Here is a 25,392-nt window from a genome sequence, read left to right as displayed (position 1 = left end):
TCAAAAAGTTATTCAATCCAGTGGTTTATAACTGTATGATCTTAAAGTAAAAAGAGGCCAAAATTCTGACATTGTGGTGGCTGTTAGTATCAATCATAATGATGTTAATTAATTAGTGCTAGTAATCAATGTTTAGTACTGTTATGTAAGGTAAACATTGCCAGGTTAATCTATTTGGTTAATTGGTTAAAAATGGTTAACAGTTAAGAATATTCATTCATAATTTACATTATTTTCATATAGTAACTGGAATAGTGACAACTATAACATTTTAAAAAGGGTAACTTGTAACAAATTACATTTTCAAAGTAATCTTCCCAACATAGGTGGCTCACAACTTTTGCATGGTACTGTATTTATAACTATTTTATAGTTTACAAAACTATAAAATATGTTTGTAGCAGGATAATTCTGCTACAAACATATTTTCTTATAAAATATACCCATAACAAGGCAATTTGGACTAAGATTAGGTTCAATGTGTGTTTTATAAATTATGCCTGATCTAATTGCTAGTGTGTTGCTAATTCATTTGGCTTTCGCTTTATTTTGAGTGTCCCAGTTCCCATCTGAATTTATTGACATGAGAAATACATAAATATGTAACAAATCATCTCAAGAAACTCATTAACACAGTTATTAACAATCCACATGTACTCCCAATTGTTCAATATGCTGCGCATGATATGCTCACCACTAATTCTTTTCCAGGTCACATAGAGAGACCAAACAAAATGAAAGTAAACCATAATCAGCTCTTTAAAGCATAATGAAGGAAAGAATGGTTACATATGATATGAAAAATATTCCACACCCAGTTCAGATAATGAAGTGACAACAGGCCTGAAAAAAGTAATGTAATGGAGAACGACATGACAAAAACATATATGGACTGTGAGAGCAAGAGCAACTACAGAAGGCAAAAATGGGCCAGCCTAGAGAAGAGTTAGAAAAGGAAACTTAAAATAAGAAACGGCATGCAATGAGAGAATGAGGAAAAAGAATCCAGTGGGGAAATGATAGAAATATCACCGCTGAACAGAAACCATGCCAAGTCATGAAGGAATAGCAGGGGAACTTTAGCTGTAAAAACGTTAATCTGTGACAACGCAACGGAAAAGGGGGCGAAACGGGCGCAGGAACAACTGTGGGCAACTTCGCCTTGTCCTCGCACCGAAATCCTCACCCGGGTAATCTATTGACACGGCGCTCAGATAAATGACTGTTGCGGCTGATCAGACAGGCTGGAGATGGTTCAGAGGAAACAGGCAGTGCTCTGCCTTCAGCCAACAGGAAGTAGCTTCCCTGCGCAGCCAGGAGCTGCAGCGCCGCAGCAGGGGTGAAAGAGCTGGAAAAAAGCCCTTAATAAACTCTCTCTCACACACACACACACACACACACACTGAGACTGCCCTCATTGTAAGTACTGGAACACCAGAGTGTTGTCTGAATTTAAGAGGAAAGGATAAATGCGAGCCAAATCCCCCCCCTCTCTTTGATGTCTGCCAAGTGGTGTATGGGGGAGAACTTGCTTGTTGTGAGCCCATTTCTGAGGCTGGCAAGCATGGCTAAGACATGACACTGTGCTCATAATGACTCAGAGATGAGGTGGCACGGTCCAGATAATCTAAGAATCCTTATTCTCATCACAGCCCCAAGTGTGGACGTGGTACCAAGCACACAACAGATCTACTGTTCTGTTTAAGGATCCTGTTAATAATGTCAAAGAAGTGCTTTATATGAGTACATATTGGCCCAATAGATTAATAATGTGTAAACAAATAAATGAATGGCACTTTCCTAAAGATTGTTTACTGTGCAAGAAGTCTGGTGCCTTTAATACGTAGCTTTTAAGGTGGAACAGTCTCATTGATTGCCTGGAGACTACTTTCATCAGAGAGAAAGATACACAGTACGAAAGAGAGAGAGAAGTTCTTTTATGTTTTAACCAATGAGATAAAAGAAGCTCTGAATACAGCAATTCATGTTGCAGACACTCCAGCTTTCCATCAAGGTTACCTTACTCTTCCAGTCATTCTTGTGTACGTATTTATTATGGTATTAATCTTATAATTTAGAAAAGGAATTTACTTCTGATAGAATAATCAGACAGAGACATACATCTGCAGAGATGAAAATATTAAAAGCACAGTGTTTTGGGGCACATAATCTTAATCAGCCCAAAGCAATTACCAATAAATTACATTTCTGCAGGGTGCTTTACTTTATAAAAAGTAAATCTTTCTCACACTTGTTTCTGTCATGTGCATTATAGCAAGCTTTAGTCTTAATAACAGTAAATCAGGATTACTGTGCAAAATGTGTAATTAACTTTAGTAACTGACAGCCATAATGTATACTAAATAAATTCTGAATAATACATAAAGTCTACATTCTGTCCTGAATAATGAATTCCTTCCCCAATTGTGGAATGAGCTACAAAGACCATCAGAGCAGCTCCATCACTCATTTACAGTGAAGAATCTCTGGAACATCCTCCCCTAAACGTCTCAATCTATACCTGGAGCCTCATGTCTTTGACTTGTCTGCATTCAGTTCTCCCAGCATCCTTGTCCTAAGCTGTTTTGGATAAAAGTGTCTGCTATGAATAATAATAAATGTAATAGTAATTTAATAGTAATAAAATAAAATCAATTATTACAAAGACCAAAATGGATACTAGTGAAATGTTTTAATATTACATGCTTCATTAGTGAATGGAAATGTTTAATTCTGCTGTGTTTGACTACGAGGAGGCCGCAGACAATACTAGTTTATCTTAAATAGATCACCAATTCCAGATCTGGGTCGCAGATTCCCATCCCAGGACACCTACGCCATCATGGGGAGAGCATGCAAACTCCGCCCATTCTCAGGCCACAACGCTGTTTTAAATATCCATCATAGTTTTTTTTTTCAACAAAATGATTTCCCCAGTTCTGAATTGTATGCATGTGTCTGATATTGTGTAGGTCACTTTCATGATTTAACAAAGTGTCCTATTGCGTCTCGCACCGATTTATTACAAGTGTAAGATTGGGTGTCACAGGACCATGCTTTTGTTTTGCATAGCGGCCGTCTACAAGAAGAAATGTGACATTCCTGTGCCAATTGTTGTGCATGAAGATTCAACACCTCTGTTTTTCATGCCTTTTGTCGGACAGCAACGTGTGAGGTATCGGCCGCCAGGACCGCCCACTCTCTTTGTCTTCCCCAGATGGGAGGCACCGGGGGGCGTGACATCAGAAACAACAGGTTCTGATTGGTCTGTGACAACTTCCTGTAGGCCAGGGGTATAAAGGTCTGCTCACATGTGGGGAAGGGATTTTTTTTACTTTTATTTTCTTTCCCAGCTGTCTTTCCATCGAAACCGGATCTTCTGGTTTTCAAGCCTGCTCTATCATCTCATTATTTCTCATAGCTCTGCCTCTTTCTCTCTCTCTCCCCCTTTACTTTTTCTTCTCATTTTTGTTTTCTCTGTAACCTTGGTACCTTTTTACATTCAATATTCACATGTAACTACAATAATTATTTACCAGTGTTAATAAATTAGAAACTGTTCATTTTTAACCTCTATTGTGCCATGCCTCTTTCTGCCAGGTAACATCAAGTTTGAGTGGTTGAATACAGTGCTTTTGTGTGGAGGGAGAAAGAGTTTTTCTACACTCTGGTCTCTCCCTAGCACGCTCTTTTTTACAAATGATGTGATACCTTTGCTCTGATGTGGATCTGCGACCGTAAGTCTTTTTTATCTGAATTTTACTGCACAGGGAGGAATAGAATCTCTGTGCTTTAATTTAAATAAAAAGGATCTACATATCCTAAAAAGCCCGGGACCGTAGAAACCGAGGCATTTCTAAATCCGGATCCACTCCGACAAGGTATAAAATGAACATAGACAACATTACTGTATCACTTACAATGTGGCATGTAGATATGGCTGGCACAATAGATGAACTCACAAACCAAACTGTAACCAGTAATAACCAAGATTTGTGACATTTTAGATGTTTAGGATCAGAATTTATATTTATGTGAAACTGTTTTTCTCTCTGAACACCTCATCAGTACAATAATCTCAAATAATAACTTTTAGTGATAAAGGTGTAATTCTCTAATCACATGGCAACAAGCAGGACTTTTTATTTGCATTTATTTTTCCGGCCACGGTTGTTGATTAGGCTCGGTCAGTCGGTGCAAATCCGCAGAGTTATGAATTCCCTAACAAAGGTGTAATTCTCTAATCACATGGCAACAAGCGGGACTTTTTATTTGTATTTATTTTTCCGGCCACTGTTGTTGATTAGGCTCGGTCAGTCGGTGCAAATCTGCAGACTTATGAATTCCCTAATAAAGGTGGAAATTCTCTAATCACATGGCAACAAGTGGGACTTTTTATTTGTATTTATTTTCCGGCCACTGTTGTTGATTATACTTGATAAGCCGATGCAAATCTGCAGAGTTATGAATTCCCTAATAAAGGTGTAATTCTATAATCACATGGCAACAAGTGGGACTTTTTATTTGTATTTATTTTCCGGCCACTGTTGTTGATTAGGCTCAGTCAGTCAGTGCAAATCTGCAGATTTATGAATTCCCTGATATCATTTTAAGCCTCCCACTATATTTACATGTTTCTGCATTTCTGCATCTGATCATTGTTGTCATTTGTTTTTCTGGTTTGGTTTTAATGTGCAATGAACACTGTTTTTCTACATGTACAATCTGTATACAAAACTGCAACCTTTTAACTTCATCAGACTCCAGACAAAGAACCCAACCAAGTGTGAAAAGCCTTTGATCAAGTTGAATATTCTATGTATGCTCCTGTGTTTGATCTATGTCAAGAAGGCAGGTTTCCCTGCAAGGGTGATCTCAGACGCCTGAAGAGCGCAAAGGACACAGAACCACCACTATCGGCTACATTTGAATTCCCGACTGACCAGGAAGGACGAACAAGCAGATACACAACCATGACCCAATTGTGATCCCCATGGACCCTGAATACTCGAGTGCCCCAGGGGATCAAGCGGCCGTCTGTAAGATTGGGCGTCGCAGGACCATGCTTTTGTTTTGCATAGCGGCCGTCGCAGGACACTGCTTTTGTTTTGCATAGCGACCGTCTACAAGAAGAAATTTTTCTACATTCTGTTCTCACCCCACCACACGGTCTTTTTTACACAAGTAGCTCCTTTAGGTTCCGTATCTTGTGACATGTTGTCTCTATGGACAAGACTTGTTTTTCCAGCACATCCCAGAGATGTTTGATTGGACTGAAATCTGAAGAACTTGGACACAAAGTCAACAAATTAAACTCTTATACACCAGGAGCCCTGTGAGACGGAGGCTGAAGTGATGAGGGCAGCGGGTAGGTAAAACTGACTGAGAGATGGGAAAAGCACAGAAAGAAAAGGACCAAAGTTCACAACACCAATGAATTCAACCTAATGTGTTTTCTGGAGTTTGTTTCTGCAGTGTGGCAGGGAGCATTATCCTGCTGACTTCAGGGAATATCTTCACATCATCAGGGTGTATAAGCGGCCTGCAATAATGTCAAACTAACTTGCACCTGAAAATTTCCAGCAGAACACACTGATCACGTCACCCATTTCCCATAATGCCGTGCTCTTGATGTACATGAATGCCATACTGATCACATCTTCTACTGTCTTCTTCATGTGACCAGTGTAGGCACTTCTGATGATGGACAGGGGTCAGCAGGGTCACTCTAGCATGTCTCCGGCTACATAGACACAGCAAACTTGGATGCACTGTGTGTTCTGACACCTCCCCACCATGACCAGCATTAAGCTATCTGTGCTCCAAATGCCCCGACCCTGTCACTATCTCACATTGTGCTTCTTTGGAGGAAAAATAATTTTGTTCTGAACCAGTCATTATATTTCTGCTGTGTCAAGATAATCAGTAATTCCCTGTCAGTAGAGTTGTGTTGTGGTTCTTTTACTGTGGTAGTACTATGCCACACGTGTGGCACTGAATGCCATTAGTAGTAAATTATTAGTTAATAATTACCTAAAAATATTTTACATGGTATACAAATGTTTATATTAACATTTAAGGCATTTGGCAGACGCCCTTATCCAGACAACGTGCTTTCAAGTTACCATCGACTTCATATTGACTTAAACATTATAATCTATTTATCAGTCTTATGATATTTTTCAACGCAGACCTGCACAGATCACTAAATGGCTCCCTGTCATTTTAACAAAAATAAAATTCAAAAGAGTTACTTTATATTTTTGGTGTCTTTTATGTGACCTCCTGTTATCATTGTGTATCCCTGACTTTTTAAAACGTATATAATTATTTATGAACATCTTTATTATGTCGCAGTGCTTCAGCCTCCCCAGCCATCTGTCCACAGCGAGGTGCTGCCTGGCCATTCTGTTATTTGGGGTCTGGAGGTTGGAGGGGCGCCTGGACCAGTCTTCACCTTCTGCTAACGGCGACAAATGCCGCCCCCAGGGTCCTCTCCACTCGGCTGTGTCTGCTGGGACGCCGGCCTTCTGTCACCACTTTCGAGCGCAGCCATTACCTTGACAACCCTATCATGGACCGGGAGGTTTACTTAATGGACTTGGGTGACGACGTGTGTATGGAACACATCTTTCCAGTTGTTTGTAGTGTGGTGGATGATGTTGTTGGGGGACATTGCTTGAAAGAGTCTGTCTTCAGCTTCTCAAATGTAAGGTGACATAGGGTAAAACTGCACTCCTTGAGCCTCAAATTTCCAACGGCAAACGTTTCTGCTGCAATAAAGATGCAGAGGATGCACTTTCACGTTGTTCTCCATTTTTAAGAAAATGCTTGGGCAGCATCAGGTTTGTCTCTGGAATCTGTCCATACCAGGTCTTGTGTGCACTTTTTTTTTGTTAATGATCCCTCCATGCCAGACTCACGCCACGCATCCGTGGGTCCTGGAGTTACGAGGAGTCGGAACGCTAGACTTCCTCAGGGATAATATCTCATTAATGCAAATGAGGAGCAGGAGAGTGATTGGGATCGGCAGCCATAGACCGACGTTGCTCTGCATCCGATCCCCAACACTGTGGTGCAGAGACGAGCTTAATTACTGCAGCTTCACACTCATACAGGTTATCCTCATACACGGTCACACAATAGTCCACATTAAAACACACACACACACACATCATTACACAGCGCCATATACTTGTACTCTCATATTAACACACACTCAGAGTATGGTTTGTGTACCTGAAACAGTGGTGTTGTGGAACTGTGTTCATGGAAAAGTAATTTCAGCTAAATCCTCAGCCGAATAAGAAAATTGAATAAAAAATATATAGATTTCTGCCATTACCTTGAACGCTTTGAACTAAATATTTATATTTGTGGATGAAACCTAAAATTGACCTCTAATGTCTAATCTCTTGGCTTTTTAATGTTAGCAATTAGATCAGTGATTAGTTCAATTGTCCTTGGCCTGACTAGTGAATTTGTGATGCTCATTAAGCTTGTTCACTCTTTTAAGGTCAAAGGAGTCCTCAAATGAATAAATATATAGATGAAACAAGAAAAAAACACAATCTTTATTAAAGTACAAAAGTAGTGTGCTCCTCCCAAGATGATATTCTGGGTGACCCAGCAACACAACGTGCATGTGGTTTCTCTTCTTCATGATACAAATAACTTCAAGTGGTTGTTGTATGTCAATTCTGAGTGTGCACTTTGACCTCACAGCAAGGAACAAGCCAGAGATGCGCTTCCTACTAAAAACACACAGAAATGCACATCACACTCTCACACACACCCAGATTAATGAGGGACGTGTTCATTTGACACGTTACTATGGTGACATGTTGATCTATCGGAGCAAACAGGGACGGACGCACACGTAGATAGGTCCCTGCTGCTCAGCGTGACGTATGGCTGTGGGCCGCGCTGATACCGGATATTTCTGTCATGCCGCACACCACTGTGACCCATCTCATGTGTCACCGGCTGGGTTAACAATTAGGTCAATACGCCACAGCGAGGGCAGTAAAACACGCAGCATGTGTGAGCGTGTTTAGATGTGATTGTGTAAAACGGTGTGTGTAGTGCTCTGTATTTATCTGTGTGTGTGTGTGTGTGTGTGTGTGTCCTCCGTAGGACCCCATGTCAGGGACAGGCAGTTTTCCATACATCAGTAAATAACAGACAGTGAGGATCAAAGGCCCAAACTCCCAGCTCTCCCTGCAGTAAACTCCTCCACCTGAGCTAACACTCGCTTTCATCTTCCCATCCAGGCCACACTGCTCTATGCTGTCTGCACACATTAGTGTTCCGCAAACTCACACCTACCCCTTACCACACACACACACACACACACACCTGCAAACTAAGTATGCACTCTTTTATACACTACTGCCCAACCACATTGAACATTTACACAGAAAATACACACTCATGCACATCCTCACTCACACATTTACATTTACAGCATTTACCAGACGCCTTGTCCAGAGCGACTTACAATCAGTAGTTACAGGGACAGTCCCACGGGAGACACTCAGGGTTAAGTGTCTTGCACAACAAGCACAGGTACAAACACACACACACATGAAAGTGAAGTGATTGTCATTGTGAAACACTGCGGCACAGCACACGGTGACACAACGAAATGTGTCCTCTGCTTTTAACCATCACCCTTGGTGAGCAGTGGGCAGCCATGACAGGCACCCGGGGAGCAGCGTGTGGGGACGGTGCTTTGCTCAGTGGCACCTTGACAAATCAGGATTCGAACTGGCGACCTTCTGATTGCGGGACTGCTGCCTTATCCACTAGGTGGTGGACACTTCAACACAACATGTCCACTGTCTGGAAGCACCTGAGCAACCAGGGTCCTTCACCAGTACAGAAGTGGGTATGCGATGCTCTCACCGCGTCTGAACCGGGAGGCCATCACTCAGACAAACACACTCACTCAATTTCTTCAAAGCAGTCGGGAAAACAAAGAACAAAGACGTCTTTATAAAGCATGCCGCTTTTATGCCGTATTTATAATGGAGCTGCTGCTGAAGGTCGGCTCTCTGAGTGCACAGTAGACCGGTAAACATAAACGCGCCGGCGGTAAGCACGGACCAGGTAGAAGACGCTGGCAGGCAGGAATAAGGAGAGGGGTCGAGGACGCGTCCAGCGTGGACGCCGGGTGGGCTGTGCGGCAGGAGAGTGGGGACGGGCTCGCATGCCATGCTTCAGTGACCGAGCCGCAACAAGAAACAGGGAAGCTTGACAAGGAACTCACTCTGCTGCCGGCGTGGCAGAACAGCGGCACTCCCACGAGCCACAGCCTGGAAGCAAAACAACAGGACTGCTGCAGCAGGGTTAGTCTAAAAAAAACAGCCAGCATATTCATTCAAAGAAATCCCTCCAGCATTAGTTATAGGAATAACTAAGATACATCCGTTTGATTTAATATCCTACTTTTTCAGTGACGATTAAATCATCTCGACATTCGTTAATTCGTTAAAACAGCCATTATTTGGATGGCTTTTTTTATCTGTTGTGTTTTTTTTTTTAATGAATTGTGTTTATAGCTTTGAGTTTCAAACTAAACTTACCAATTAATACCACCCATTATTCACTGGGAAAGCATTCATAAACTGCATTTTGGTATTTAGAATACAAGTAATAAACTAATAGATAATCAAATAATAAGTCAAAAATGAATATATTCAAAGTTATATATTCATTGACAGAATATTAAGATGAAAGGTCCTCTATTATGATTTTTTTTTTCATTTATATCAGTCTAATACTATATATGACGTCTCTTTCATAAATATTAAGCTTAATATTAAGATATTATTCCTGATATGGTCCAGAAAGAGATTTCCCAGGACGCGCCGTTTCAAGAGGAGGGACGAGGAGGAGAGCGGCCTGTAGAAGTTGAGCGGGCATTAGCAGAAATGATGTCATCAACACCATTCACCAACCACAGTGTTTAGCGCAGACAGGAAGTCGTGTCAGCATTTTCCCCAAAAATAATTAATGAACCCACTGGTTCTTCAGGGTCTCACAACACCACATTTCCAGATCCGACCGTGAAGAAAATGACCAAAGCTCTCTTTATACCTATCGCCATGTACAGCCACTGCAGGACCACAGACAGGCTAGGGGAACTTGTATTAATGTTAAAAACAAAGTGACATTTTTATGACCTTTAAGAAAACGTTGCCTCTGAATTCTGGAGTGGAATGCAGCCAGTTAACATGTTCTCTTTTTTTATTGTATGCATATGAGTGTCCTGTATGATTCTACTCTTCTTTTGTGACTTATGAGGGAGTGGGTCATGATCTCATTGTTGAGGAACACTGGGCTGGTCAAAAATTAAATGTTGTTGAAATAAAATTGCAGCATCCTCATGCAATAGCTGTAGCCCAGCAACATTTGGACAAGAACACGAGACGTAACTCAAAGGAGGACTGAGAAACGAAGGCTCAGAAAGGGAAAGGAGATAAACAGAAAGACAGCTAGACAGATGAATATACAGTAAAAGTGTTTGGACACACCTTCTCATTCAACGTGTTTTCTTTATCTTCATGACCATTTACGTTGGTAGATTCTCACTGAAGGCATCAAAACTATGAATGATCACATGTGGAGTTATGTACTTAACAAAAAGTGGAGACCTGGCCTACACAGTCACTGGACCTGAACCCAGTCGAGATGGTTTGGGGTGAGCTGGACCGCAGAGTGAAGGCAAAGGGGCCAACAAGTGCTAAACACCTCTGGGAACTCCTTCAAGACTGTTGGAAAACCATTTCAGGTGATGACCTCTTGAAGCTCATCGAGAGAATGCCAAGAGTGTTCAAAGCAGTAATCAGAGCAAAGAAACTAGACTTTTTGTTAAGTACATAACTCCACATGTGTTCATTCATAGTTCTGATGCCTTCAGTGAGAATACCAGCCTACCAGCGTAAATGGTCATGAAAATAAAGAAAACACGTTGAATGAGAAGGTGTGTCCAAACTTTTGGCCTGTACTGTATAGACAGATATAAACACAGACATAGAACGCTACTATCGAAATGGTGCTAAGCGTAGGGCTTCCCTTGTTCAAGATACTGAATACTATAGAGCAGTTCTTTCTTGTTTTATCTATTTTTGTAAATCCTTAGGGCACCTTCGCCTTAACAACCTGCACTTAGCGCAAGGTTGAAAATAGTGCCCACCGAGAAAGAAAGACAGACACACAGAGACAACGTGTGAGAATAAAACAGCAGCAGTTAAATAGAAACGGTGTGGATTTTGGGGTGGTGCGGCATAGTAAAACTGTGCGTGAATGACATGGCTCTACAGCAGTAAAAGGCCCCGATACATCTCCCTAAGCCTGGCCGATAGAGCCCATACGACTCCATCTCACCGCACCTGTTCCACCCATGGCAGGTCTGTGCCCCCACGGCCCACGAGAGACCCCGCACGCGATGCTGAACAGCTCGGACAGATGGGGGGACAGGCCAGCATATAAAAGTTGATGGACTCTGTAAAAATACCACAATACAATAAAACCCATGCTTTCATGGTTCACAGACGCCATAACTGGCTGTCCTCAGAATGCAGCATGCAGATGACCTGCAGATGAAACACAAAGAGTGAAAGATACCCAAACTGGATCAAATAAATAAGGTTCTGATGACAAATTAAGGATTGATGTTTAGCTTAATATTGCACATTGGTTTTTACATGGACATGAGTATTCACATTCTAATTGAGTCTTTGAAGAATCCAGTTTTTGTGTCTGTGCATGCAAACATCAGATCCCAATTTTAAAACCTGGAAAATGGCTTGATCTAAGCCCTTTATTCTACCCGGAGTACGCTCAAAGAATCCTGGACACTGCATGTACACCAACTTGCATGTACAAACTTGGTTCTTGGTTCACACATGGTTCCTTGAGTGTCTCCTAACTTTTTCATTGTTCAAGTGTGTGTCCATCTCAAATGGATACTGGATTTACATTTACAGCATTTACCAGGCGCCCTTATCCAGAGCGACTTGCAATCAGTAGTTACAGGGACAGTCCCCCCCTAGAGACACTCAGGGTTAAGTGTCTTGCTTACACAATGGTAGTAAGTGGGATTTGAACCTGGGTCTTCTGGTCCATAGGCGAGTGTGTTACCACCCAATTTTTTCTCACCACAGTTGCGATTTCAAAAGTGACATTTAATGTTTTTTTTATTAATATTAATTGCAGTTTTGCTATTGTGGTTTGACTAAATTTGATTTCATTAAGAAATAATTACTTACTGTCTATTTCAAGTTCCATGGCATGCTTCGGCAATGAAAATGTACTGGTATCAGTCATGCCTTTGAAGCACAACTGAAGAGAATTCAATTTAACCTGAATCAAATTGAGAGAGTAAGACAAAGCTGGGGTGTGTGTGTGTGTGTGTGTGTGTGTGTGTGTGTGCGTGCACGATGAAGAACAAAGATGCAAGCCAAGCCAAACCACCACCCAGCCTCAGACAGGTGGCATTACATCACGCTAAACGCCGTCTCCAGCCTCACCTCCTGTCCAATGGCACAGCATCAGGGAGAGTTATGGCTGCACGCTGAATTCCAGACACCGGGCATAACTCATTCACCTAAATGTACCTCAAATGGCCTCCACCGCAGGAAGGAGTTAGCGGGCAAAGACTCGGGAAGATGACGAGCCAGTCACAGTACAGTACGCTTGCGTCTGGGCCACTAAAGCTATTTCAGGCTGCTACATATTTGTAGGTGAAAATTGAGCCACGTGCGAGAGAGAGAGAGAGAGAGAGAGAGAGAGCAGGGTAGATGGAGGATATCCGTGGGGGATTATTAATCATTAGCAGGAACACCTTCATTCGGCAGTGACAGCCAGAAAGCCAAATCAGGCGAGCTACATAACGGAATGATGTTCCATGGGGAAGCACTGCTGTGACAGTCGCTCCTAATAAGCTTGGAGCAGCCCGGCACCTGCTGAGCCGGGAGTATGGAGACGCTGAAGGGCAGGACTCTGGGACCTTTTTTTTGGTGATCAGTAGCACCAGAAGCTACTGCTAAGACCCGTACCACGAGAGCATTACACATAACAAGATGCGATATCAAAAAAGGACCTTACATAAAGGCTTGGGGAAAAGGCCCACTGAGGGCTGGATCCAGGATGGAAGAGCCCTGAAGAACATCTAGTCGCAGGCGTTGAACAGGTGCGGCTGAAGCACCAGAGCGGCGAGCCGTCAGACCAGCGAGGATATCGGTCCCATCTGAGCTGCTGTTTGCCAATAACTAGCAATCTGGCTTTAGGGGTTCCATTTGGATGCATGGCAAAATAGCAGCTTTAATAAACGCTGTCATTGCAGTCGGGCAAAAAATAAATAAAATTCGATTTATGGCAAGGAGGAGAAATTTCATGAAAAACTGGGAGAAATCCATACATTTTTTTTTCTGCTGACTAAATGAGCTCCTAAGTGTTTCTTCCTCCTGATTTAAATGACTGCTTGAGAGTGTTGCAGGCCGAGGCTGAACTAACTAGATCTGACTGGTATTCTTGAGCTCCGGCGGCTTGGGGAACCATGGGGGCGAGAGGAGACCAGATGGGGCAGGGCTCGCGCTAAACCCCCTCGCTCCGTCTTCATTTTTTTGGGGGGGAGTATAAAAGTGTCTTTTAATAATGCTCAAAGTGAACATCTCTTCCGCCCCGTCTCTCGGTGTACGTCATATTCAGCGCCCCGCTTCTCCTCAACTCTTTTTTTTTTTTTTTAAGATTATCTTGAAATTGAAGAGGTTTACGACACCTCGCATCTCGCCGAAATGACACTTCATGTCGTCCTTGCCAATCACGGTGCACGGTGAACTAATTAACCATCTCATCGACATTTCCACTCCCTGGCCTTTCAGCGCTGGTGTTGGGGGGGGGGGGTTCTGGAGCCCTGGCTTCCTCGGGTGTCGGAGGGACTTTCAGAAGTCTTTGCTCCGGACGCTTCTCTGTAGCCCATGGGCGGATGACGCGTCCGAAACCTATGAAGCAGGCCAGGCTGGTCCCGATAGGCCTCGATGGCCCAACCACGAGGACGTGGTGCCTGCGCCGCCGCTTTACCCTTCAGCTAATTAGCTCAGCCTGAGAGAGGCTGGGTGCTCCAGAAAGAAAGAGAGAGGGGAAAAATAAATAAAAAAGCAAGATGACCTCCTCAAGTTGCGCGCAGCTTTTTGAAATAGCTGACCCATTTGTAGACACACTTTCGATATGTGCCTGTCCTCAATGAGGTAACCTATATAGCAGCTGTGCAGTATCTCCACGCCACAGCCATGCGGGGAGGGCAGGAGGGATGAGAGGGAAGAAAAACCCGCTCTCATCACTGCTGGAGGTTGGTAAGCAGGCCCGCAGCACGCCGCAGAAGTTTAAGAAGGAGGTGGCCGTAAATCCACCCACGCTGCCACTTTCCGCACCGGCACCTCTCCGCTGGCCACGCTACTAACATTACTCAAGGCCAAAATGGCGAGACGGGGAGGCAAAACACATTTGTGTTGCATTATCCGCCGAATGGACGGTCAGGCAATTAAGAGGGAAAGAAGCCATTAGAATTTACATTACAGCAGAACATTAGTTACAAATGTGCACGAAGACCAGAGAGACATTGAATTGTGCAGAAGGCACTCGTCACGACACTCTTTTTTTTTTTTGGTGGGTATGGAAAATGAGAGCTTGTGGCGATATACACAGTCCCCGGGCATTTTGTGACTGAAATACTAATAAGCGGCGGTGGCGGCGGCCTGCTGACCACACAGACCCCAATCACAGCAGTTCAATTAAAACAATGCGTCTGAGATTACAATGTATCTTTATCTGCACCCCCGACCCCGCAGAAATATCCGGATTGATGTGCTTGTTGCAGCGGTTTTGATATTCACTTCCTCGGAACACGACTTTTGAGATAAATATATGTATTGCTGCTTGAACACACAGGAATACTCAGAGGGTTAATTACAGAGACGAGGAGGAGGCGAGGAGAGAAGGGGAGTTTGGAGCACCATGATTCCCTTGAGAGTTCTACTCACCTCTGGTGCCGTTGCATCGGTCTGCGTGGTCTTGTCACTTTTTTGGCGAGGCAGTTTCAGAGCAGCCTGGGCCATCACCTTCACACACACACACACACACACACACACAAAGAAAAGGGGATTACTACTTTCCCGGCACAACCCACGGCATTGTGTCAAATCAGCATAATACCACGATCACAACATGCCTCGTATCACACGGCATCATCATAATGTGTGATAAAAACAAACAAACTAGAAAAAACTTTCCCCCGGAGTTAGTGGTTTACATCTACGAACAGCATGCTGTTAGAGACGTGGCACTGGAGAACCTCCCAGATGGCACTGAAATTACGATAAGGGAGCAGCAGTGAGCTGGCAAACGGGCTGTGTGTTAGAACGCCGACAGATCTTTTTTTAATCGCTTTTGATCAGAGATTTAGCATCAGCCCAGAATGCTATTTTGGCTAAAAAGAGAGGCCATTTCCTTGGAAAATGGAGCACTTAATCTTGGCTTCAGACGTTCCCCTGTGACGACGTTGACGCCATACTTCCTGTTAAAGTCAATTCCATCAACTGGATGTCAGCTCAGTCACAGACTAAGGCATATGTCCTGTTTTAGCCTGGTCATGAGCAGCCGCTGAACGTGGAGATCTCCCACAGAAACTGGCTTTCATCATCCCTGGGCCTTTGGCTCAGCCTCATCCCCCCACACTTTAATAACACAGTCTTCTAAAGCTGAACCGTCCTTGTTAGAATCTGTTAGATCCCCAGCCAAACCGTGCTTGTCCACAGACCAGTCTGCTTTCCCTGAAGCTGGAAGATTGGACCAAAGGCAGTGAGGCTTTACCATGCAGCACATCCCCACAGAAGACAACAGTGTGCACTGTGGAAACAGCCTACATCCCAGTGGTCAGTGGTCTTGTAGCCAGAATTTGAGGCAATTACTTCACGCTGACATTCGTCAAACTCTTCCTAACATAGGCCATGTGCCATCTTTCTCCAGGTAAAGCACAGGTAATTTACAAAACTTACAAAAACAATAATTAATAAACATTGTGAAACGGAAGTGCAGTTAAACCCACATATGCTGATGCAATAGACGCTCTACTAGTTCAATTGCTTCTTTATTCATTGCAACTATTTTCAGTTGAAAAGGGTTTAATCAATTAAGATTTTAAAGTTACAGACTTGGGTTAACAAACACAACGCATTTCATTGGAACTCAAGATGAATTGTTGATGATAAAGTTCCTTTATCAGCAATATGCAGATATACCAGTCTGGACTGGAGTTTTCACCCATTTGATGACTTTTTAATTCACCAAACAATTCCCATCAAAAATTAGGGTTATTTATACATTATAAATTATATTTCATTATACATTGAACGGGAGTGTATATGTAGGCTTTTCTTCTGTGTGTCACATAATTAGAAATGTATTAATAACTCTTGCGATATTGATTTTTATTTTATTTTTTTTAAATCTATGCATTAGTGAAACTGCAATTCAAAGTGTAGACAGGCTGAAACATTTTGCCTTTTCTAAAGAGAAACAGGTGCCGCATAGGAGGAGAAGGCTCAATGTGATTGGTTGAGCCTATGCTCTGCTCCTTCTGGAGTCTTCAGTGCCCTCTACTGTCCTCAGATGTCTCCTCCAGCTGTTCTTCTTCCCCAGCCCCAGCTTTCTTTCACACGTCATATGTGTCCCCTAGCCAGGTCCCTTAACCCAGCACCTGCCTCCAGTCATCGACATGCGACCAGCCACCCAATCGACACATGATGGTGCACGAGCACGGTTTTCCTTTCATCTACAACTGCACCAGGAGCCGCAGCGCAGTCGGAGCACTGCTGTGAGCGCACTGCTGTTTCATCAGTTGCCTGTAACATCACAGTTTGCGCTCGGTTTCAGAGGGACGTGAGTAATGTTCGGAGCAGAACGAGGCGCTGGAAAAGCCTAATGAAGTGAACACGGAGCCGAAAAACACAGAAGAGTTACTTCAGACGGTCTGTCTCACCAGTTCAGCTTGCAGCTTCTGGATCAGGTCGTCCTTCTCTTTCAGCAGCTGTTGTAAGGACTGGCTGTCCTCTCTCGCTGGGTCCTGCATAGGGAATACCGGGTGAGAGAGGGACCACATTTAGACATTTTGCAAGCACCACCCGGTCAGGAGAGGTAGTCCATTGTCGCAGAAACAATAGACAAAGGCAAAAGGAAGATAATAAAATGGATGTAAAGGTGTATTTCAGGGAGAGGAAAGAATAAGTAAAAGAACGTAGTGAGGATGAGGAGGGGAGGGTCCATGAAACTTCACATGAGACCGGTGTGGTATCCCATGACCTTCCCCTGTCAGCATCTATTAGGCCTGGACAGTGGGTGGTGGCGTGGGACAGGGAGGGGAGGGGGAGGATTCAAGGACAGGACTGAAGGAGGGCCAAGAGTTTGGTGGGTCCGCCCTGAGCCAGAACGAGTGATGAGGAGAGCTACAAGGAGAGAAAGAGAACAACAAATAATGAGGCCAGCGTGTACAGCTCCGCCTGGGTCGGATACAGTAAGAGCTTTGGTGGCAAAGGTCGAGGAATACAGACACAGATTAAGCAATGCTGGCATCAAATGTCCAAACACTACTGTGTATGGGCCGGTAAAGACCAGTCCAATGTCCAGGATCCAATGTCCAGAAAATGGCCCTGCGCTACATACCACAGCTACCTGGGTCCTTTTTTACCAAAATGGCTGACTTTTTCCTGCAAATGTAAATGTGCAAAACAGAACAGGCTGTTGAGTTTCTACAGTGGAACTAGGACCTGCCCTGTCAAAGAGTCACGCCCTAAAAGGGCCACAAAATAAAAACTTCCTCTAGTTCTCCACCCACGGGGAAAAGTTAATTATATCTTCATTACAGATGCCTCGCCAGGAGCCACTTTATCTCCACGTAACGGACGTCTGCAGTCACAGCAACAAACGTGAAAGCAACGCTCCAGAAATGGGGTGCGGCTTGCAAAGAAAAGGAAAACCCAACTGGATTGAGATTAAAAGACGGCATTATGAAAATATGCTACTGAAAATGAAATGATGAAAACACGTGTTTACTGCAACAGACCAAACCGAAATGTCTGTAAAATATTATCATACCACAGAAAAACGATTCCATCTATGATTGTCATTCGATACAATCCTGAATGGTGAGTGTCCAACCAAATGCTGTTGCTTAGCAACACTACCAATACCTTGATCATAGAAAGAACTTTTTCCCCAATATGTTCCAAGATCCATTGTGTCTTTATGGCTGTGCAGTTAAACTGCAGCACAACAGCAGTGAGACACACTGGGCTGAGCTGCACTGTTGGACTTCAGTACCAAGCAGGAGAGGACCTACCAGACCCCTGTCATCAACAGGAGCCCAGTGGAGAGAGTGGACAGCTTCCGTTACCTTGGTGTCTACATCACGCTGGACCTGTCATGGTCCTGTCACATCAACACCATGGTAAAAAAGGCCCGGCAGCGTCTTTACCACTTCAGACGCCTGAAAGACTTCAGACTGCCCTCCAAGGTGCTCAGGAACTTCTACTCCTGCACCATAGAGCGCATCCTGAGGCGAAACATCTCAACCTGGTTCGGGAACAGCACCATGCAGGACAGGCGAGCCCTACAGAGGGTGCTTCGATCAGCCGAACGCATCATCCGTACCAAGCTCCCTGACCTTCAATCTATCTACAGCAAACGGTGCTGGACCAGGGCCAGGAAGATAGTGAAGGACCTCAACCACCCCAACAACGGACTCTTCTCTCTGCTGCAATCCGAGAAGCGCTTCCGCTCCCTGAAGTCCAACATGGAGGCTATCCGAGCTCTCAACAACAACAGTACATAGAACTCCAATACACTCCAGCACTTTCACAAAATCACTTTGCACAAAATCTTTGCGCTTTTTTTCTCTTTGCACAATCTCTGCTCTTTTTACTTTTTTTTTTTTTTTTGGGGGGGGGGGGCTTTTTTAATCTTATACATTGTCTTTCACTCATTTGCACACCTTCACCCTACCTGTTACACATATTTTATGTTAAAGACATAAAAGTGTAATATTTGGTTATGTTGCATATTGGTCTTCTTCATTGTATACTTGTAACATTTGCAATACTGTGGTCTGTAGCATTTCACTGCATATCATACCGTGTATGACTATGTATGTCTCAAATAAAATTTGAATTAGAAATCTGTTGTGATCTTCCACTGCCAGACTTTCTATTACAACAACAACGATGCCAGCGTTGAAGGGAACTCAAGCTGAGTTGTGAGGTGACGGGACTCCCTTAAAAATTACTCTTGATTTAGATGAAACAAGAGTTTCTGAAATTCTGTATACTAACTGGTGGGTTTGTATTACCTTGAAAACCAGGACCTTTCACCGTTCTGAATCGGTGCAGATTTGATCGTATTTCAATCAAGAGAGACCCTGACCATCTAGAAGGAATGAGAACATTCTGTATGAGAAAAGGTGTGGTTTGATCTCACCAGTTGGAAGATTGAACTATGACATGAGCAGCGAGGAGAAGAAATGTTTAGGAAGAAAATATAAATAGGGGCGGGCAGAAGGGCTCGACGGGAACGTTGGGATTGTGCAGCTCACTATTCCCATCCAATCCCTGCTTCCCATGGAGTGCTGAGACCAGATAATTTTCTCATTCCCCTGCCACCATCCTGTGTCACCACAGGACCGGTTTTTCCACAAGCACTAATTATAAAAAGGCAGGATAACAAATGTTCGCTAAAATAATTTTTTTTTCTCAAAGTAGGACAAGAAGTGACACGGTTTTGTCTCAGGTGGGTTCCAGGCTTATTTTTAAAACTGATTTTCTGGAACGGCAGGACGGGTCCCTCCCCTCCCTGTCATCCAACACAATGTCAGATGCATGGACTCCTATTCTCAGCTGTTCTCCGTGCGAGGGTACGCTGGGCCGGAACGTCACATGGTTCCGATGCTCCATGTAGGTCAGTAAGGAGGACAGAGACAGACCTCATTTTCACTCCATGTTTTTTTTTTTTTTTTTTTTTTTTTTTTTGTAAAAATTTTTTTTATAAAATCTGGAAACAAACAAAAATACTAGACATCTCAAAGGGGTAAATGGGCAGAATAATGTTGTCAAACCATAATTAGAGTTAAAGAGACAAAGAAGAATTTCATCTTTGAAGAATAAATCAATAGATGAAAGATTCATTTAAAGTATTTTAACTTCTTCTTGTAAACTTTTAAAGGAAAAACAACCTTTAACTGATGGTTCTAGAATCACAGAAAACACACACCCCTTTGAGAAAGAAAATCACAGCAAGCAAAAGGTCAGAAACTTTAGGCAAACCTTCTTGTCATTAACTACATCAAGGTAGCGAGGGAGAAGGAGAAGCATGAAAGAGCTCTCTGAAATGCTGATTACCTGTTGTCAATCTCCTGCAACGCAACGTGTAATTACCTTCAACAGGAGAGACTTCTCGCTGCAGGGGCTTATGGGTAAAGAATGGAGACTGCTGGCAGGGCTTGTGTCAGTGCTCTGAGAAGGAGAGAAAGAGAGATAAAAACAGAAAACATTTAAAACAAGGTCTGTCTGACATTTGTCAAATTCACAAGGATAGAGTCCTGAGGACTTTAGGGGGAAAATTCCCATAGTATTCTGGGCTGATTTCTGTCAGCTGTGAGGGGCTGAATAACCACAAGAACTTCTCCCCTTCCACCCCTTACCCCAAGAGAGCAGCCCATTGATTTTAATAAGAAAATGTCACATCCCCACATCTCCCTTCAATCAAAGTGACAATTGGATTATGTAGATCAGATCCCCTCCAGTGAGGCGTTGTGCCAAAAGGGGAAATGATGCCTCACAGAATTCATGTGGGCAAGCGCCCCCTATTAAACACTTACTAAACGCAACCAAAGTGTAAAGACATGTGCCCTCTGAGTGAGAGTTGCTATACCTTCAGTCTTCCACAAAGCGCACTTATGGCATTTTAAATTATTGATGCAGGCCCTGAATGTGTCAGCTTTGATCAATGGCTAACCTATATGGGCGTCTTAAGGTCATAAAAAAATTTTTACTGCTGCAGACAAACATGTACAGGTCTATATGGGAGGGAGCAGATTACACTGGTGCTTTTTTTTTTTTTTCAGTGCTAATCCCGACATATTGCATGTTAGGGGGATTCCGAGATATTCCATAAATCAGATCATGCAGTGCTCAATGGGATAATACAAGGATTTTTAGTTAAGATCTGGACAAGATATTGATTTTGAATGACATTTTACGACAGAAATTCCCAAATGAATTGAGTCCTTTGAATCGTTGCTTCTGCTCAATTATGAATAAACCTTTAAACAGAAGGTCACATTATCAGAAAGAATGACTGCAGGAAATTTAATCAAAGACCTTTCAATATTTATGAAGAACTGGATATCCGACAAAAAAAAAAAAAAACAACACTGATGTTCTAGATTGCTCCTGAAACGTCTTGCTGAATATTAAAGTGGTCTTCTTTACAAGGTAAGCATGTATGATTGTCTATACAAAAGAAGATGCACATAAAGGAATAATGTACATAAATGTACATAAAATACTATCAGAAAGACATGACAACATGAAGCAAACAAAATGCTTCTATTTAAAATTTATTTAGCGCAAATCATATATCCAACTGCAAAAAAATGACATGAAATAAAATGTGGTATTTGATTATCCGTATTATCTTTGCATGATTTTAGAATGTTAATCTGAATCTTTCATGACTTTCATCTCAAGAGCAACCTCCAGTAAAAACAGATTTTAATGAGCAAAGGGAATATGTGTTTAAAAAGAAAAGAATTCTTAAATATTAATTTTAATGCTGCAGTAGCCCATCTTTATGGGAGAACTATGTTGAGTGTCATCAAATTCCTCTTGTTTCAGACAGAATGTCCATGCTCCATGTTGGACTTTCTCATGCTCCCTGAATCATTTGTTCAAAATTTAAAATCATTGAATCACTTTTCCCCTCCCATGATCCAGAGTCCACTATTTGAAGCTTTTTTATACGGCTTTCTTATGCTTTTACTCTCACAAATAAACAGTGCTACCATCACCCAGCATTTAAAAGATCTCTGAATACTGGTGCAACAGGTGAACAAGGCAGTCCCACTTTCTAAATAACTCCCACAGTAATCTTCAATAGAAAACCACCATTGCTTTGATCTGGCAAGTTTTTTTCCCCAGTTTCTCCTCAATGAAACAGAAGTGAATAAGAAGAAAAGAGAAGTGCTAAACCAAAGGCTCAATATCGCAAGGTCGGACGTGGAAAATGCTAAGTAACGGAAGAAGTCATTGTGATTCTTGTTAGCGAGCAGTTTACATACGGTGATGGAACATGGCGAATTTGCAAGTTAATGAGAGTACAGAGTCAGCGAGGAGGGCAAACAATTTCCTCTTTAATATTCATGCTCCTCTCTTGTGTATTCTTCTCTGGACCTTCTTTGAGGCCCGTAATTGTTATTTTAGGGTTCTCTTTCAGAGCAATGTTAATATTTTAAAGGGGAAGGGAAAAAATGGAAACAAAACACCGAGATCTCTTTGACAGCCATGTTCCTGTGTGATATCAGGTGAAAGTGCTACATTAGTTTGTAGACACAGATGGCATGCCCTTGTCAGACAACAAATTCTGTGGTGCTTTGATGTAAAAAGCAAAAAGCACAAAACGTAGCTTTACAGCAGACTTTTTTCCCCAATTGAAGTTATAGATCAAAGATGAGTGCACCTTAGGCACTGTACGCATCAACCAATTCAAATGGGTGTGTGTGTGTGTGTGTGTGTGTGTGTGTGTGTGTGTGTTTTCATCCACAAAAGTACAAAAACCATCAGATTTCACAGCTCAGACCACCATCATCTTTCTTATATGTAAAAATACCTTTCATTTATATTCTTTAAATTTAAAGCACACACAAGATTACGGAACCCATTTCTGTGAATTAATATTAGCTTAAAATTGTACTTCTAAAAGAATGAGAATATACAGAATCCTGCAACCATCTTATTCCAAACCAACGCTTTTCTTCAAGTGTGTTAAATTAGTTGAACATCTTCAAACTTCTGGAGCTGCCACAGAATTGCAATGGATCCGGCTGAGCTTCAATCTAACGGCAAACATCTAAGATTCAATCCCAGAAGAGCCATGATCACCAACGAAAAAGCTTAGCTCGAGTTCAGGCATGAAAGTAATCCTAAATTGCTTTAAGTAATGACAGATATGGTGTATCTGTTCGGGGAGAGGTCCATTTTTATTCCAACCACTGCAGAGGTATTGTAGACATGCTAAAATGAAGCTTGGGGCCTGAAATGAAAAGCATATTATAGCACACCTGGGAATGGGTGTGGGCATTTCTTTCTTTCTTATTCAGAGAGTGTACCTTTTTCACACTGACAGCTCTGTGTGTTTTTAAAGGAAAGAAATTTTAAAAACTAAAAACCCAGCATCATGTGTGGTTTGAATGCTAAAATGCTCTTCAGCAGTTACAACCACAGAAAAGATTAGGATGCCTCCTTCATCTCATACATTATCTTCCCCTGGAATGGTATTTCACAAATCAGGATTTCTCAAGCACAAGCGCACCACTGAGAGACGTACCCCTACCTCCTAAAAAAAAACTAATGGACAGTCTGTGAATTTTGATTGAAGTATCCACCCAGCACGCTCACTAAGAGGCTTGGGCAGAGTAAACAAACTACCACTATAAGAGTGAAGAACAGGGCAACACACCACAGCGGTGGCAGCTGGTGCGTTCCGCTTGGTGCCTGCAAAACGGTGTGGATCTGATGCACGTTTATTTCATTAATTAGTTAAAGTTATATAAACTATTAACTAACTAAACTATAAAAACTATAGTTATATAAACTATAAACTAACCAAAACAAGTCCAGTTGCTATTGGAAGAACCTTTTTTGAGATTCTTTCAAAAAGTAAGTAAATGAGTGACAGCATTATAAAAGTAGCTAGATACCAGAAAGAGAGCTTAAAATGTTCAAATATATCAAAATGTGGAGGTTGTGGCTCTGCCTCCGCCTTCATAATGGGGCTCATGTAAGCTGCACCTGGGTTCAACTTCTACGTTCTTGGCCACTAGGTGGGATGAAGCTTGAGACAACGAGAGGAGCTTCATCTGATTAGATTTTCTCATTATAAAAATGGATAAAGACTTCGTTCCACAGCATAATGTGCATTTAACATGAACATTCTTACCTTTAATTCCAACAAGGGAAAAGTCATGTCTGTATCTCCACTGTAAAAACGGCATTGTCGTATCACTCCTGTGCGTGTCTGTGGTTGTGTAAAGACCCGCCCACCTCAGATTCTAGATGGCTCATCATAAAGTTTAACTCTGCTTTAGCCTGTCTTCATAATTGACCCCTCTCGCCCCTAACCAAAGATGAAAACACCTGAATTACAGTAAAATGCTGCATGTTTTTTTTTAGTAACGCCGTAACTGTAACACCGTTGTACACCAGTACAGGTGAGGTCACACCTGTAGTGAGGCTTGTCGCCTCTGAACGCAGGCTGGACATCAGGAAGGGTTTGGTGTGAAATGAGGTTTGACGTGTCTGAGGCAGGATTGTGGTTATTTCATTGCGGAATTTTCATATTTGACTGGTGAGGTCTTTAGCGGAATTCATATTTGAGGTTTCGTCTGTTCTGAGGTTGTGTTCAGATGTCAGACCGACATACCTCTTGCAGGGTCCTCCTGAGACGCAGCAGCAGTGTCTTCATGGCTGTGCAGTCCTGCTGCATCAGCCTGAAGGGCAGAGCGTCCAGCCCTGGAGGATCATCATCACGAGGCAGAAACAGCTCCGCTGGCCTCGGCTCCCTGTCAGAAAAAAACACACACAGAGTAACAATAAGGGCTAAATGCGATGCTTGAGGGTGCAGTTCTTTAAACAGACTAGGAAATTTCCGACATGTGTGTCAAATAAAAACTCAAAATGAAAAAATGTAATTTCTTGAAAAAGACTGAGTGTAAAAATTTTCCAGGACACTCCGTCATGACCTTTATGACATAACCATGTCACCTTTTTAAAAGGTATAAGTAGACACCACAGACCATAGACTGTCATGTACTTTCCAGGCGATCCATGTCAGAGAGTAAAATTTCTAAAATGTCTATGTCTAATAGAGGTGTGAACCTTCACTGCTCTCACAATTCAATTATCAATGCATTCCATTCATTTTTCTACATTACGCCACATTAGGTTTTCAAATACATCAGTGAGGTGAGAGTTAAGGCCAAGTTCACGTGGACATCTGAACCAGGCGTCCGTGGTATCTACATGGGCTTCAGTACCAGTATTCGGTTGGCGGTGTGTTTGCAAC

At 42.6% G+C, this 25,392-nt stretch overlaps 1 protein-coding gene across 3 annotated transcripts in view; it reads right to left on the bottom strand.

Annotated features, from left to right (window-relative positions):
* The window catches only part of ccser1 (coiled-coil serine-rich protein 1), an 80,662-nt gene that overhangs the window by 25,222 nt on the left and 30,048 nt on the right, over positions 1-25,392 (bottom strand). For all 3 annotated transcript variants that reach the window (XR_003751236.1, XM_028996101.1, XM_028996102.1), the window contains exons 6-9: positions 24,751-24,889; positions 20,487-20,564; positions 17,045-17,128; positions 15,048-15,125 (exon numbers count right to left, since the gene is read on the bottom strand). Coding sequence is in view for 2 of the 3 variants with exons in the window: in XM_028996101.1 (XP_028851934.1) it covers positions 15,048-15,125; positions 17,045-17,128; positions 20,487-20,564; positions 24,751-24,889 (379 nt within the window). In the remaining variant the exon portion in view is untranslated. The remainder of the gene's footprint in view (positions 1-15,047; positions 15,126-17,044; positions 17,129-20,486; positions 20,565-24,750; positions 24,890-25,392) is intronic.

This window comes from Denticeps clupeoides, chromosome 11 (assembly GCF_900700375.1).
Source record: "Denticeps clupeoides chromosome 11, fDenClu1.1, whole genome shotgun sequence".
Taxonomy (NCBI): domain Eukaryota; kingdom Metazoa; phylum Chordata; class Actinopteri; order Clupeiformes; family Denticipitidae; genus Denticeps; species Denticeps clupeoides.
This window is presented reverse-complemented; position numbering and strand designations above follow the sequence as displayed.